The 17,782-nt window shown below is 37.3% G+C and overlaps 1 protein-coding gene across 1 annotated transcript; it reads left to right on the forward strand.

Annotated features, from left to right (window-relative positions):
• The first annotated feature begins 376 nt into the window (after nt 1–376).
• rgs11 (regulator of G protein signaling 11) lies at nt 377–17,632 on the forward strand. The gene is made up of 17 exons (XM_055206077.2): nt 377–534; nt 918–1,014; nt 1,593–1,643; nt 4,607–4,713; nt 4,790–4,841; nt 5,065–5,123; nt 5,232–5,308; nt 5,772–5,853; nt 9,825–9,887; nt 10,196–10,219; nt 12,166–12,227; nt 12,348–12,461; nt 13,275–13,390; nt 14,848–14,935; nt 15,406–15,544; nt 15,630–15,712; nt 15,809–17,632. The coding sequence occupies exons 1-17, from the start codon at nt 472–474 to the stop codon at nt 15,942–15,944; spliced, it is 1,413 nt and encodes a 470-aa protein (XP_055062052.2). The 5' UTR covers nt 377–471; the 3' UTR covers nt 15,945–17,632.
• The last annotated feature ends 150 nt before the right edge of the window (nt 17,633–17,782 follow it).

A 17,782-nucleotide genomic window follows, 5' to 3' on the forward strand; every position in this document is an offset into this window, starting at 1 on the left:
CTGTGACTCTCTTTTTAAAGTTAAACCAGTATTATAATCAAGACAATTAGTAACTTTTTAAATAGTTACGTTAACATACCAACATAACCTTAAAGACGATAGCACACTATTATCATTTAATAATTATAAAGAACTTTACCTCAAATTATCATTGCATTGACAGTTTTGTTTGACACGGCATTCGCACGCAGCATAGCATAATTTTAATCTAAAATATTTTATTTTAATTTTCTCTTGTAATTATTACACATATACTATTTATACATTTTCTTGGTATCGCAAACCAATTTGTATTTGTTAATTATCACTTACCACTTCATCGGCACTGGGTGGCGCTACTCTATACCTGGTATGGACACGTGGTATAAATAGCACCACCCCATCGGCTCTCTTCCGACGGGACATCAAACTCTCCATCAGCAGCAGCAGCAGCATCCAGCAACTTCACATTTACAGTCAGGAGCAGCAAACATGACAATCAACACACTCGGTCAGGATGGAGTGCAAAAACAACAAATGCCCTGCTTGACTAAGGTAACTCTAAAAGTTTTATTTTTTAGTATAATTTTGAAAAAATGACTACAGTTATTTACAGCTAGGAGATATAGGCGTTATAAATGAAAGCTTTTGCTGTTGTTTTTGCTCACCAAAATGATGATATGCGCGTGATGTGTGCAGTTGCATTGACATTTTTTAATTAAAATTAAGGTTGAATATATAACAAAGTATATTGTATTTTTTAAATGATTTAAGGCCGTTTAGTTACATTTTACCTAAAAGTCCTGCATGTGACAAGTTTTAAAAGCAGGCTACACATTTTTCTGTCTCAGTTATTATACTCCTGCATAATAATGGAGAAAGTGTTAAATAAATGTTTCTGTCAATTCATGACATGCAATATCAACTCTTCTAAATAGATGGAGCGCATGATCATATCCATGCAGGACCCAGATATGGGCATCAAAATGCGCAACCAGCGTCTCCTTATAACAGTTATACCACACGCAATGACTGGTAAGTTACGCATCTCTCTCTCTCTCTCTCTCTCTCTCTCTCTCTCTCTCTCTCTCTCTCTCTCTCTCTCTCTCAAACTTGACTCACTGACTTCATCCACACACACTTGATAATCCCAAATGGACTTCAATGTTCCGATCATTTTCCAGTCACTGACATGTTATGGCACGATTATAGATGCCGCTGAGGCGTGACAGGAAAATAGTTTGTCGTTATTATTGTGTAAATCGTCTGCATTTTAGGTGACGTTTCCGTGCGCATCTTGGAAAGTCTGGAGCGCGCACCAGGACAGAGAATCAATAGAAGCTTGCGCATTGAAATTAGACTCCTGTGTGCGCGCTCGGTCTCCGCGCTCATTTCTCTTGCATTTAATTAACCCAACAGTGCATGTTTTCTGCCTGCGCGTGTCTCTCGGAGGACGTGTGTACGAACAAAACAAAGAAAGTATGTGTCAAAGAAAATTAAAATCACAATGAATAGTTTATAACAAATTTATATAGCAGCAGTTAGTTGGATATCAAACGAATGTAGGTATATGTGTTTAAAAATGTTTGTGTGACATCTTTACCTTTATACAGGTTTGGACATAATTGAATGGCTGATGAAGAAGTTTTCTATTTCTGATGAAGGTAAGACAGACAGTAATATATACATTTAACCTATTTATTTAGTAGACACTTTTATACATAACTATTTACAAATGTGGGAGCATTCAATATTTTGTCTTAAATAGCTCTGTGTGTTGTTATGTTGACCACCCGATAAACAATAAGCAACTTAAAGTAAAACACCTTGGCAACTGTACCGCAACAGACTGCCAGCTTGCATGGTGACTACTTTTGCATCAGTCATTATTTGAAATGTTTGTCTAACCCCACTTATTGTGTGTATGGACCTGTATGTAATAATTTCCGTGCTATCTGCTGTGATTTTCCAGGTATACCTGTGACTTGCAAAGTGTGTCCTCTGGAGACTGCATTATTATCCATGTGCACTCCTTATATGGAAATCAAAACATACACACATGCACACACATACAAACACAGTCCCTGAGGAACTCACATGCTTGTTAGTTTTGCTTTAACACTGCCGTAAACTTAGATTTTATGTGATGTTAAGTAGGTTGTGTGCAAGAGATTATTTTAGGAAAATGCATTAATGTCACACACAGAGAACAGTTAGGACTCAGAAAGCTTTAATTTATATAAAGTGTTGTCCACAGCTGTGCCTGTAAAACACCAGACACTTTTTTAAATCTCTTCAGTGCTTATCTGAGGGTTACACTAAAATATCTGACTGAAAAGAATTACCAAAAGTTCAAAATTTCACAGTGATTGAAATCCATTTGTGCATTTAGGTTCTTTTTTTTTTAAATCACTGATTGGATGAGTTTTGTTATCTGACTGGCACATATTTAGGGATTTTTAAACCTTCATGAAGAGTTCCTTAGCAAGGCTGTTGCTTTTAGAGTTTCCCAAGTGAAGTTTTGTATGCCTGTAGCGCAGGGTTGCCAGGTTTTTACCAAGGGGTAACCTTCTGATCTCTTTCATGAAACTAGTCTCAGCCTCAGACGTCACCGCCCACAGAATGTTGGATAAACGTCTGTACACTTAACTGGAAACCCTGTGGGAATGTCAAAGTCATCTTCTGATTTGTTGCAATTAAACGGATTTCCGGGAGACGCGAGTGTCGCGAATCTTTGGTCCCTCGGGAAACAAAGCTCGGCCTTTCAATGGAGGAAAAGCTGAAGTTGTTTAAGTGGGTAATAATGAGCAATTATCGTGATCAGCTAAACGCTGCGTTCTCAAAAATATGCAAAGTTTATGGCATAGACTCTCTTAGGGGGACATTGCACTTTTTTTATATGTGCTCGTTTTCCGGCTCCCCTGGAGTTGAACATTTGATTCTTGGTGTTTGGGGTCCGTTCGGCCGATCTCCGGGTCTGGCGCTGGCACTTTTGGCATGGCTTGGCGTGGTCCATTGAGTCTGATTGGACCATTGGTATCGCGCAAAAAAATAAAAAATTACCCAGCTGCTGGGTTGTTTTGACCCAATTGCTGGGTTGTTGTCAATCAACAATGTTAAAACGGCCCAGCGGTTGGGTTGAAGTAGCCCAGCAGTTGGGTCATTTTAACCCGGCAGTGTGTTCTGTCCAATAGTGACCCAGCCCTGGGTTAAAAACAACCCAGCATGTTTTGGAGTGTACTCTAATTTTGGCGTTATAAAGTCCTTTAAGGGCTTTGCTGATGTAACATGGCTGCGGCAGGCTTGTTGATGTTGCGCATTGACCGAAGGTAGTCCCCTTGGTTACTTTTAATAGCAGGGGACTATTTTCGATCAGTGCGTTGTATCACAACGCCTCCTGCGGCCATGTTGCAGAAGCAAAGTCCTTATTACGCCAGTTTGAGAGTATAGGTCCAAGCCATATCTGCAAATCGCAACTTTTAATTTTCTGTTGGTCTTAGTATACAATGTAACTACAGAAGAGTCAAGTTTTAAACCGGACAAATATCGAAACTCTTTGGTTATTTTTGAGCGCGATGCTAGTGGTCTGGTCGGATTCAATGGATTATGCCGGGCTATGCTGGGAGTGGTACCGCCGGACCGAGAGATCAGCTGAATGGATTCCAAAACGGTAAGAATCAAATGTTTAACCCTAGGGGAGCTGGAAAATGAGCATATTTTCAGAGGGAGTGAAATGTCCCTTTAAAGACGTCCAGGAGTTTTCTGTCTCTCGACTTGTTGCAGCCCGGTCTGTAATTTTGGGAAGACTTTCACGAAACGTGACGCTAGATGAAACAAACTGTGATTGGTTGTTGGTTGTTTGGCACTGGCCAAAGAAAGCGTCAAAAAACACCAGACCTTCAGTTTTTAAGGTCTGGCTACGCGAGATTTTCATGAAACCAACACGGAAGTGATATAAACTGCAATTCATCGACTGGCCACTAGAGACTGTTCCAAAATGAGTTAATCCCATAGACACCCATCTTAACATTTAAAGCCGAAATACAGCCTGGTAAAAAAGCGTTCTTTGGTCTCATTTATAAAGTGGGCACATGCGTGCGAACTGGAGTATGCAGGTTTCCAGCCCCGTTTTTTGTGTAATTTGCAATCGCCAGTTCCCACGCAAAGATTGTGATCTATAAAAAACAAACTTGATTGGAGAGTGGGCTTTGCAGGGTGGGATCTGAGGATGATTTATGTACGCACACTTGCAGGTGATCTGTGATTTATAAAGGGAAGATTGCTTTGTTTTATAAGTCTTAATATTTTTTGCCGTATGCCATTTTTTAACTTTTGTGAATACGTAGACTTTTAGTAAGCACCTATTCACGTTTTATAAATGAGACCCCTGTACATTAAAATGTTGAAACCTGTATTCATTTTCGGCATATGCAAAGTATGTATTTTAGTTTTGAGTGCGTTCTATTCTTATTTTCTGTAAATAAATCATATGAAATATCATTTGAATTAATAATGGTCAAATTTTTAATGACATAATACAGAGAATATACAGAGAATAAGTGGATATTTTATTTTGTATGTGAATATGTAAAGTACTGTAAAGTGTGTATTTATGTTTTATATATAGAGGCACTGCACATTGGACAGCTTCTTGTAAAATATGGTTACATCTACCCCTTAAAAGAGCCCAGAAACCTTATTCTGAAATCTGATGATTCACCATATCGTTTTCAGGTAAACACACAAACACACACATTTAATTAAATATCATTGCTAAAGTATAGTGAAATAAATATCTCTTTTTCACCAGACACCATACTACTGGGCTTCAACGCGCTGGCCGGCATCAGAGCTGGATTATGGTGAGTTGTAAATACCATTTAAAGGTACAGTACACCCATTTTACTGTGCACATCAGTGCAGTTTACTCATCATTGCAGGCACTTTGTGTCGTAGTGCAAACACGTCATGTTTCTTAGGTTAAGGGGTCTGTATTGGAAAGTTGTGGACTCAACTATCACAGTGAGTCCGCGTATAATCATATGATTTTACAACGACAAAATAATGCATTAACATGTTTTCTAGCAATCTACCTGGCAAAGAAGAATATCCGAAAACAAGGAGAGCTGATCGAGTATGAAAAGGTGAATGGACCAACCACACCACACAGTAAGACTGTAATTGTATAGAGATGGCACAATGAAGCAGTCACAAGCTATTATTTATTCTCTCTTTATCTCTCTCTTTGTTAGGAGTGCTATAATGCTTTACATAAACGGATCAACCACACCTGGGACTTTGTTGTGATGCAGGCGAGAGAGCAGCTCAGGTAACTCCCATCACACAAGCACATGACACCAAATGTTTTCTTTGATCTATTAAAAGAGAAAGTACTGTTAATGCACATTTACTTTATGCATTTGTCATATGCATTTATCCTAAGTAACTCACAGTACAATACAAGGTATATATTTTATCATTATTTGTGTGTGGATCGAACCCATTGTGTTGCGAATACAATGCTATGCCAGTTGAGCTAAAATTTCAAAGATGTTAAAGCACATTTCATTTCTAACCATAAAGACTCAATCATTTAATAACTAATCACATGTAAATATATATATTAATCAATAGGGGTGTCAACAATAATCGATTCGGCAATGCATCGCAAAGTGTTTTTTTTATATTGTATTTAATGTTTAAGGGAAAAATATTAAAGGGTTTTTACCGTAGGATGCACCCTGGCAAACATAAAATATTGCTTTTTGCTAAGTTTTCATTTCTTGTGTTAGGGCGTCAAAACAGCGTCGGAAAGCAGACCGTATCGTGCTTGAGTGTCAAGAGCAAGCCTACTGGCTAGTGAACAGACCACCTGTAAGTACTAAATCCAGTAATCCCACAACACTAACAAAACTTAACAAAGAGGGGCGTAGTGATACCACAGTACTTTATTTTGGGAAGGAAAACATTTCAAACAAGGTTTCATTAAAGGTCCAGTGTGGGTTGTAGCGGCATCTAGTGGTGAGATTGGGAATTGCAACCAACCTCAATTTCAAAACGCAAAGAAAAGGTACAGTAGCCGCCACAGGACAAATATGTCGTCGTTTGAGACAACGGCTTTATCAAAATATTAAAATATTCTAATTGTTCTGAAATTAGATTTTTCCCCTCCCTATTTTATAAATATAAAGCATATACATTTTTTTCCATTATAGTGAGGTGAGATACAATGCTTGTAAATGGTGTTAGATTTTTTTTAAACATAGTTATGTATTTCATTGCAATAGATTTGTGAACTATGTAGCTTTTGTTACACACTTTGATGCATTATAATTGTAATTAGTATGCAGAAAGTTATAGTGTTATCTAGGGTTCACACCAGCCGCGGAAGAGGTGGGAAGCACGAGTGATTTACATGTTAAGTCAATGCAAAGACGCGAATAGGCATCCTGTGCACCGCATTCACCAATCAAGGGCTTACTCTTATAGTAACGTGACTTGAATTTCCGCGTGAATGTCTCGAATCACTAGGCTTTCATGCGCAAATGAAGCGAGTAAACTCAAAATGTTCAAGCGTCCAACTACGTGCGGTTAGCGAGTTTTTATCGCCTCTTACGCGTCTGGTATGAATGCTTCATTATGGATTTAAATATATTTGTAAAGAATGTTTACGGCATATTTTACCAGAATATGAAAATATTTCTCAGAATTAAAAAAAAAATTGAATGATTTCAATGTTAAGTCAATGTAAAGACGCGTTGACGCGCGTCTGGAGGTCTCACGACGCAAATGATGCGTTTAGCGCGGTAGACGCGATTACGCCTCATTCACGCGTCAAGTTCGCACGAATGGCGCAAATTGATAAGCGAGTTGAAAAATTTGAACTTTGGCGGAAAAATGTACCATGTTAACCAATCAGGAGCTTGCTCTAGTAGTGACTTGATAACAGGAAGCGAGCAGAGTCGCAGAAGCCCCTCCCATGATGCCAATTTCCACGTGAAAGTCTTGATGACTACATTTTCACGTACGAATAAAGCAAGTAAACTCAAAATGTTTAAGCGTCCAACTACGTGCGGATAGCGAGTTTTTATCGCCTCTTCCGCGTTTGGTATGAATGCTTCATTATGGATTTAAATATATTTGTAAAGAATGTTCACGCCATCTTTTACCAGAATATGAAAATGTTTCTCATAATTAAAAAAAAATTATCATGAAATATTTTGCATGAGATTCTTAAAAACTAGTTAATAAATGTTGATAATTTTGTGCAAACGCACAATCTGCTTTATTAAATATATGTAATATACAAATGAATGGGAGGGGGGTTGTGGAGCTTTTGCTATATTTTGGGGGCCTTACCACTCTGAATTTTTGTGTTCAGACCAGCCGCGGTAGAGCCGTCAAGCGTGAGTGATTTTAATGTTAAGTCAATGTAAAGACGTGTTGACGCTCGTCTGGAAGTCTCGCGACGGGAATGAGGCGTTTAGCGCGGTAGACGCGATTCCGCCTCATTCGTGCTTCTAGTTCCCACGAATGACGCAAATTGATCAAGCGAGTTGAAATTTTTAACTTTGGCGGAAAAATGTGCCATGTCCAATTAGGAGCTTGCTCTAGTAGTGACTTGATAACAGGAAGCGAGCGGAGTCGCAGAAGCCCCTCCCATGATGCGAATTTTCACTTGAAAGTCTCGATGACTACATTTTCACGTACGAATAAAGCGAGTAAACTCAAAATGTTTAAGTGTCCAACTACGTGCGGATAGCGAGTTTTTATCGCCTCTTCCGCGTCTGGTATAAATGCTTCATTATGTATTTAAATATATTTGTAAAGAATGTTTACGCCATTTTTTACCAGAATATGAAAATATTTCTCATAATTAAAAAAAAAATTCTTATTTTGCATGAGATTCTTAAAAACTAGTTAATAAATGTTGATAATTTTGTGCAAACGCACAATCTGCTTTATTTAATATATGTAATATACAAATGAATAGGGGGGGGGTTGTGGAGCTTTTGTTATGTTTTTGGGGGGCCTTACCACTCTGAATTTTTGCGTTCAGACCAGCCGCGGTAGAGCCGTCAAGCGTGAGTGATTTCAATGTTAAGTCAAGATACGTTGACGCGCGCCTGGAGGTCTCGCGACGCTAATGAGGCGTTTAGCGCGGTAGACGCGATTCCGCCTCATTCGCGGGTCTAGTTTGCACGAATGGCGCGAATTGATTAAGCGAGTTGAAAAATTTGAACTTTGGCGGAAAAATTTACCACGTTAACTAACCAGGAGCTTGCTCTAGGAGTGACTTGATAACAGGAAGCGAGCGGAGTCGCAGAAGCCCCTCCCATGATGCGAATTTCCACGTGAAAGTCTCGATGACTACATTTTCACGTACGAATAAAGCGAGTAAACTCAAAATGTTTAAGTGGCAAACTAGACGCGGTAGACGCGAATTTGATGCCTCAAACGCTGCTGGTGTGACCCCATGGAAAGATAATAAAAACAATACAGTTCATTTTGTAAGGTCTTTATACACCACTGATAATATAATTATGTATATTATATTGCATTTCTGTCAAGAGATCCTTCTTAAAGTCCCACATTGCACCTTTAACACTCAGTACAACTAAAAAAGCCAGCTTTAATCAAGACTTTCAGAAATTTGATAGAAAAATGTGAAAGTATGCAAACGCATTAGCCAATCATGCGGCAGAGCGATGCCTAAGCCGAGTTTGCATCTGCGCCCACCCGTCTTCTGTACCCAGCTTCTGCTTATGAAACATTCAACCGGGCGGTTAAAAGCATCGCAAAGCAGGGTGAAATGGGGGAAGGGAAGCAGAATGAGGAAAAAGGAGGGCAGATACTTGCAAATAATGGATAAAAAGGAGAAGTAGAGTAGAACTCATCGGTGACTTCAAAAAGGACACGCATGAATGCACAAACAGACAGTACACGCAAATGGGAACGTGCATTGCTTACCATAAATATGATGGTATAGATCAGGGGTTTTCAAACTGTGGGCACATTGGAATAAGATGGGTCGTGCTGGGTCCAACTTATGACGAGCAATAACAATGATTTTGATATGATATACCAAAAGGTATTTTGATATTGCAATTACACTTACATTTCATTAATAAAATGACAAAAACTACTCCAACTCCAATTTAAAAATATGTTGTTCCCAAAAGTCATACAGATTTGGTACAACATGAGGTTGAGTACAAGAAGGCAAATTTTGTCATTTTTTGTGAACTACCCCTTTAAGGATTGTGTTTGTGTACTGTGTGTGTGTTGGTATAGTATATCTCTAATGCTTCATGCTTTTGGCTGAGAGCTTGAGAGGATATTTTATTACTAAGTGAATGTGTTTTAGTGTGTCTGTCTATGTTTGTCTGCTAGCTAGTGTACACTGTGTGTGTATGTCGGTCAGGTTCACTACATTATTAGAGACGAGGAAAACGGCTAAATAAACAGACTAAATAATAACAAAAAATATAAAAATGCCATATAAAAACTCTGTGAGGTTTAGTGATGTTAAAATATTATGAGCTCAGTATTAAAATGGAATTAAAGGTCAATGGTAAGTCCTAGCCATCATGTAAAGTATATGTGTGTGTTACTAAGCACGTTTGCACAAGGACATTTTAAAAGATGATGAATAATCTGGGATGGATTTAAAATCCATTTCATTGCCACTGTGTGTACAGTATTTGCATGCCATCCGTGGGTAAATCCACCTGTCAGACATTATGTTGATTTGGGTTAAAAGCCTGGAAACATGCAGGGCTTACCAAATTAATGTTAAAATGATATATTTAGCTCATTGAGTATCTCTATGAAAACGTTTTTAGCCAGGGGTGCTGGACATTCTCGATAACGGACCGGAGAGATGGATGAATACTAGAGTGCAACTGGTCAGTGAATTAACTACCACTAAACACAACACATCATACAGACCATGTAATAGTTTACAGCAATATATATATATATATAAACATTCACAACAGAATCCTTCATGTTCAAGCGTCATCTACAGCTTTCTTTCTCTTTATTTCTGTGTTTTTTTGTTTTCTCATGCATCCTTATTCAAGTAAGTATTTTAAATGCTGCTTCATTTTCTGCTGTCATTTCATTTCATAGCAAGATCATTTGATCATACAATGTGTCCAGATGGATAAACATTTAACCATGACAGAAACTTTATTGTTGAATTTCAGCAAAGAACACAGAGTTTTACAAAAAAGAGGTATGTTGTCTAAATGCTTTGTGTTTTGATTATATGATTCATTTTACAGATGTTTTACTGTAATATTTTTTAATACATACATTTTTGTATCTTTTGTATTGTATGGTCATTTTTGTTATTATTCATGGGTTCACATGAGTCTGGAGTCTATCCCAGCTCATAAATGTGGGTCAATGAAGTGACGTTAAAGGAACAATATGTAGGATTGTGGCCAAAACTGGTATTGCAATCACAAAACTTGTGGCTAAAACTGGTACTGCAATCACACAACTGATGACCAATACACAAAATGACAACATAAACATCAGTTGAGGGCTGCAACTCCACTTTTTAAATGACAATATCCTGGCCAGACCACTGTTGTCAGTGATATAAGTATTTGAAATGAAAATTATATCTTAATGTCTAGTGACATATCAGAGCCATTCTATGATGAACTGATATACATTTCTTACATACTGTTCCTTTAATTATTTTGTGTTTGTAAAGGGTTAACATTTCAAAATAAATTTGCAGATTACTTGCATACATTGTCTTCTTTGAGGAACAAGTCTAAAAAATTTTTTTTATTTCATTTTGAAAGATTATTTGGGAGATAATTGCAAAAATTTCAGTATTTTTTAAATGAATATAAATATATTAATAAAAAATGTGCAATAAAATATAATCATCTAGTTAAGTGTAATATGATTTTTTTACATACATTTCATCATTTCAAGATTATTTAGAAAACAGAGCTGTTTTCACTAAATGTCAGGACAAATATTACAAAAACGCATTAAAATTTACATTTAGAAATAACTAATAAATTCTATTTTAAAATCTTTTTTTTTTTTTTTTTGATGATTACGCTTACATATGCCATCAAGGTGGATAAAATATATTCCTTGTCGCAATTGGCAGTTACACCATTTGAGATTTTCACGTTCATTCAGTCTTAACTTTCATAAAAATGGTTGAAATATTTTAATTGCATAAAATTAACATAAATACACTATGTGCATTGAAATAAACTTGCGTGCTTTTTAAAAAAAATTGTAAAAAGATTTTTTTAATTTTTCATCTTGCCAAACCGTTTTTTTTTTCATAAAATAATAAAATATGTAGAGATGCACCGATATATCGGCCAATAATTGGTATTGGTCAATAAAATCTCATTTTCGCTGATAGTTTAAAAACAGCTGATAGTCATGACCGATATCAGAAAATGGTATGACCATTTTAGCTCTGTTTATAGAAAATGTAACTAGTTTAATGTTCAGTGGTGGCTGGTGACTTCTTTTTTGAAAGCACACAATGTGAAGCTCGTTACAACATGTATTTAGCCCATAATCTGTGTGGTTTGTAGTTTCGGGATGTGTGTTTGGCGTGTCGTTTGAACCATGTGCAGCATGCGTCTTATCAAAATAAGTGCCTTCTGCACACGTACACAAGAGACGCTCACGTCGCAAGACACTACTTAACACTAAACTCTGATTGCATGTGAGATTAGGCGTGTATCTGGCAAACGCGAGAGTCATTTTATCATAATTCCTGTCGGCGCGGGTGCAGCAGGCGCAAGACACATGATGCACATGGTTGACATGACGCGCCAAACACATATCTTGAAATGACGAGCAACCCACAACACTCCGAACATATATTTTGAATCGGCATCCCTCTGAAGAGAAGGCACTGTGCCTGGCACTGGATATGTTTAATATTTAATGGTCATTATATAAATGAAGAACATTAAGAATTTTTTTTCAGAATTTAGTTAATGCAAGTTAATAAAACCAACAAACTATTGGTATCTGCATCAGATATCAGTCTGAATAAGTGGATAATTTTTTTATATCAGTGCATCTCTACTAGTAACATATAGCTAACATTGCTGTGCATGTGACTAATTTTAACTTCCATCATGCATTTGTTATTGTGTTTGCCTATAAATGAAATGGCTTTAGATTGAACACAACAGAAGAAGCCTGGGCAGAAATCGCATCAAATCCTCAATTTGTCTTGAGAGGTACAGAGTATATCTGTTATTGTCCACCGTTTATCCTCAGGCTAGAGCTAATGGACTATCATCAAACTGTGTGTGCGTGTGTGTGTGTGTGTGTGTGTGTGTGTGTGTGTGTGTGTGTAGTTATGTAAAATACTTTGAGCAGTATCAGCCTCATGACCCCATAATGCAAGGATGCCTTCCCAGCAACCCTTGGATCACAGATGATGTCACGTTTTGGACCATGAACTCTGACACGTGAGTCAGATGTTCAAAAGCCGTTTATCATTATATCAGTGATTCAAAATCAAAAACTAAACATAACTTTTGCATTGTTAAAGCAACACTATGTAGTTTCCATGTAAAAATGACTTACAGCTCCCCCATGTGGTTGAAAAGCGCAACAGTGCCTGGTATCAGACACTCTTCTGCAGGCAGGGGGAGGGGAAGGGGTGTGTTTCCTACCCTCCACCGCCACTTTCAGAGTGTGCTTGTAGCAGCTAGGAGGCTGCTCAGGTTGCAGCAACAGTACAATTTGTCCAGTTAAAAGTTGTTCTATCACTGAAATAATTTTAGAGACATTATTTAAAGGTAAAAAAACTACATAGTGTTGCTTTAAAGACCACTTGTATTTGAGTGAGTATATTTGCCAAATGTGACCATGGACCACAAAACCAGTCATAAGGGTCAATATTTTGCAGAGATACAACTATTTGAAAATGTGGAATCTCAGGGTGCAAAAATTCACCTTTAAAGTTGTCCAAATGAAGTCCTTAGCAACACATATAACTAATGATAAATATATTTTTTATAAATATGCACGGTAGGAAATTTTAATCTTTATTTAATCTAATGATCTTTATTTAATAATTTAATAGGATTTTTGGTATAACTTTGACCCATACAGTGTATTGTTGGCTATTGCTACAAGTATACCCGTGTGACTTATCACTGGTTTTGTGGTCAAGGTTCACAAATGTACAGTACCTTTAAACCTTTTAATCAATAACCTGAGCATGCGTGCAGTGCTGTTGAAGGTTAGTAAGGATTTTCTCCTTGTCTGTGAATCAGGGCCGCTGTGCCGACTAAACTGCGTGTGGAGAGCTGGAGATTTAGTTTCATGAAGCTGCTTAATGATCCATTGGGCAGAAAAGAGCTGATGATTTATCTGGAGAAAGAATTCAGCGGTATACACAAAACATACACAAACAATTTTATTTAAGGTGACGAAATAGTGTGAGGTCATGAATTATACACTCACCTAAAGGATTATTAGGAACATCATACTAATACTGTGTTTGACCCCCTTTTGCCTTCAAAACAGCTTTAATTCTACATAGCATTGATTCAACAAGGTCAACATCCCAAAGATGCTCTATTATTGGGTTAAGATCTGTTGACTGTGGGGGCCATTTTAGTACAGCGAACTCATTGTCATGTTCAAGAAACCAATTCGGAATGATACGAGCTTTGTGACATTGTGCATTATCCTGCTGGAGTAGCCATCAGAGGATGGGTACATGGTGGTCATAAAGGGATGAACATCAGAAACAATGCTCAGGTAGGCCGTGGCATTTAAACAATGCCCAATTAGGCCATAAGGGGCCTAAAGTGTGCCAAGAAAACATCCCCCACACCATTACACCACCAGCGTGCACAGTGGAGACAAGGCATGATGGATCCATGTTTTCATTCTGTTTATGCCAAATTCTGACTCTACCATCTGAATGTCTCAACAAAAATCGAGACTCATCAGACCAGACAACATTTTCCAGTCTTCAACTGTCCAATTTTGGTGAGCTTTTGCAAATTGTAGCCTCTTTTTCCTATTTGTAGTGGAGATGTGCGTACTCTGTGGGGTCTTCTGCTGTTGTAACTCATCCGCCTCAAGGTTGTGCGTGTTGTGGCTTCACAAATGCTTTGCTGCATACCTCGGTTGTAACGAGTGGTTATTTCAGTCAAAGTTGCTCTTCTTTCAGCTTAAATCAGTCGGGCCATTCTCCTCTGACCTCTAGCATCAACAAGGCATTTTCACCCACAGTACTGCCGCATATTGGATGTTTTTCCCTTTTCACACTATTCTTTGTAAACCCTAGAAATGGTTGTGGGTGAAAATCCCAGTAACTGAGCAGATGCCACACTCAAAATTGCTTAAATCACCTTTCTTCTGACATTCAGTTTGGAGTTCAGGAGATTGTCTTGACCAGGACCACACCCCTAAATGCATTGAAGCAACTGGCATGTGATTGGTTGATTATAATTGCATTAATGAGAAATTGACAGGTGTTCCTAATAATCCTTTAGGTGAGTGTATTTGTACAATCTGCTTTCATACTTGTGATGTTGGGGTACGGAGTGGGGTTTCACTTGTGCTATTTCCCATTATCACACAGTTTTGTACAATCAGAACCATTTAAAATAGGTGTATACGTCATTTTAATGTCAGTATTACCATGGTAAAATGCATAATGACCAATACTTACTTTTTTGGTGCTTTTTATTACATTTTCCTTTGATTTCGACCCAGTTCTGAGCAACATCCATAAACTTTCCCTTCTGCACTATTTTTGGACTACATGCTCTGCACGTATCAATAATGTAACACATTTTCATCTCTTTTGCATGGTGTTTCTCCTGTTGTCAGCGGAGAACCTGTGTTTCTGGGAGGCTTGCGAAGACGTTCGTCACGGAGAAACCTCAAAGATTCCCGAGAAAGTAGAGGAGGTTTACAAGTGTGTCATTTCTACACAGGTTTAGCAGAGTATAACACAGTTATAGTTTTACAGGTTGACATTAACATAATTAAAATGTGATTACAAAACATATTTGGCGCATATTTGTCCGAGGGGAGAGTTCACCCAAAAATGAAATTTCTGTCATCATTTACTTACCCTTATGTTGTTTTAAACCTTAATACTTTCTATATTCAGAATATACTGTAGAAGATGATAGAAAGCATTCAGTTGATGGTACCCATAGTAGGAAAAACAAATACTCCTGTAATGGGTACCATCAACTGTGTGCATTGTTTATTAAAATATCTTCAACAGAATAATGTGATTGCGATAGCAACAACATCATTAATTAAATTCCAGGGAAGAGACACTGGTGTAAAAAATGTTTACCTGGTCTGCAGGTCCCTTTGGATAAAAGTTTGTGCCAAATGCGTAAATGTTTTAAATTTTATATTTGAATCTATCAGGCAGTTTCTGGCCCCCGGTGCGAGTCGATGGGTGAATATTGACAGTAAGACCATGGAGAAAACTCTTCAAGGACTCAAGCAACCTCATCGGTTTGTTTTGGACGATGCCCAGATGCATATTTACTTCCTCATGAAAAAGGTATAAAGTTTGAGCATTAAAAAAGGAGTTAGAAAAGGGATAATATAACAAATTATTAAAACTGGACCATTATTTACGTTTGTAGGATTCGTACCCACGGTATCTCAAATCCGAACTCTACAAGAGTTTATTAACTCAAGCCGTAGTACCGCAGGAGACCAAGAAAAGGTACAAGAGCAAACATGAGTATATAGATCTGTAGTATCTGCCGTATGAAAGAGGTGACATCTTATCTGTTGTGTGTTCATATCTGTTTGTGTCTAGCGTGTTCCCGTTCACCCGTCGGCAACGGTACTCCAGTCCCTCTCCTGCGCTCGCAACCCAACCAGCAGAGAATGATGGGAAGCCAAAAAACTCCAACTCTTTCAAAAGCAATTCTGGAATGGCATCCCGGTTATAAATATGCACACAACATTTAATCTATAATACATTTGTTGTTGTTGTTTTAACACATTTCTGCTTTTACTGTGCTGCATGAAACAAATGTTTGTAACAACGGGTTATTATTTATAGAGAATGCTCAGAGTATTCATCTATTCATAATGTAGAAATACAGCTGTCATGCATATCATGAATCCATATACAGTATACGCAGATTCAGCAATAATGAAATATTTAAGATATCACTCTGCCATTTAATTTTTTTGTCAAGTTAATTTTACCTTGTTCGTTAACTTTAATGGTATGCATTCATAATCTAAACAATAAGCATTTAAAGGGATTGTTCACCCCCCCAAAATTACAATTCTGTCATAATTTACTCATCCTCAGAAAACGTGTTACAAACCAGGCCCGGCTCCAGATATGAGATGAAAGGTGGGCCAAGTGATATTCCAGGTGGGCCAGTCGGATTGGGGGGGTTCTTTAATGCTTAAATCCAAAAAAAATGTCTATAGATGGTTTTAGCAGTAGCAACATAAACACGCAGCTTTTGTGGTCATCATGTAACTTCCGGTAAACTCTGCGAAAAATAAATAACTAACAACAAAGTCCTTGTAAAGTAGTTTATTTATATAACAATATAATTAAAATAATTAAAATAAACAACACGTAGATTACATAGGAACCTAAAACATTTGTTATTTTTAATGAGGTATTTGTTTAAGAGTTCAGTTACAGCAACTAGTCAGACCATTAAACAAACAAAAACCAGAAGTAAAGTTCGGACCAGACGCTTGTCGCGTCACTGCACGTGCGCCCAATGAAACGGTATATAGTTTTAATATTGTATATTTAAGACAATTGTTAGGGTTGTTCGTTGTTGTTTTTGTGTTTTCTTTTAAAAAAAAAAAATTTGTACATATTTTGAAACTATTTACTAACTTTATATATATATATATATATATATATATGGTTAACATGTTTATTTTTACATTCTCTCTTTTTGCATTTGTAATGTGTTTCGACCCTTTGACAGATTTTGTATCAATTAAGTAACTTTAGATTTGATAAAATAGGGCAGTTCCTTTAAAATAACCATTTTCATCAACTAAAACAAACTTGTTACTTGAGTAAAGCATGAACTGTAAGAATTGGGTTTATTCTTGTAATGTTTTGTTAAAAAGTGGCAGTACTTTTAAAATAACTATTTACATAAACTAAAACAAACTTGTTACAAACTAAAAATGTAAATTTTATTGGAAATGCTGTTTTTTTATTATTCTCCCATCTGTTAATATAGTAAAACATTACAGATTTTTGGCCAAAAGATTGGCTGTTATGTGGTGTGGGGCCAGGGTGGGCCAAGCCTCTGATTGGGTGGGCCAGGCCTACCCTGGCCCCCCGTGGAGCCGGGCCTGTTACAAACCTGTAACTATTTTAGTTCTGCTGAACACAAAGATATTTTGAACAATGTTTGTAACTAAACAGTTTTGGACCAGCACTGACTTCAATATTATGTTTTCCCTCTATGGAGGTCAATGCTGCTCTAGCTTGATGTAAGTAAGTCTTTACTGGATCAAGGGGTGAGTAAACGATGACAGAATTTTCATTTTTGGGTGAGCTATCACTTTAAGGGAGTTTATGAAGTCTGGCTCTAATTGTTTACATTTCTCCTTTTATTAGCATGTATATAACATCTGAAAAAACAGAAATGAAGAGATATACGAAGAACTACAAAAACATTCATAAGCATAAATAGATTTTTACTAACTGCATTGTGTGTTTCCACTTTCAAATACATGTGCATATATATGCAAGGCCTGCCGTTTAACACAAACACATGTATTGAAAAACAAT

Source organism: Misgurnus anguillicaudatus, chromosome 3, assembly GCF_027580225.2.
Source record: "Misgurnus anguillicaudatus chromosome 3, ASM2758022v2, whole genome shotgun sequence".
NCBI lineage: Eukaryota > Metazoa > Chordata > Actinopteri > Cypriniformes > Cobitidae > Misgurnus > Misgurnus anguillicaudatus.

Bases quoted from the DNA above. Each gene is read 5' to 3' on its own strand.
- rgs11 (XM_055206077.2), top strand. From the start codon at position 472: ATGACAATCAACACACTCGGTCAGGATGGAGTGCAAAAACAACAAATG. The intron at 1,015-1,592 runs GTAAGTTACGCA...ACCTTTATACAG, and splicing joins TATACCACACGCAATGACTG to GTTTGGACATAATTGAATGG. The intron at 10,220-12,165 runs GTATGTTGTCTA...AAATGGCTTTAG, and splicing joins CAGAGTTTTACAAAAAAGAG to ATTGAACACAACAGAAGAAG.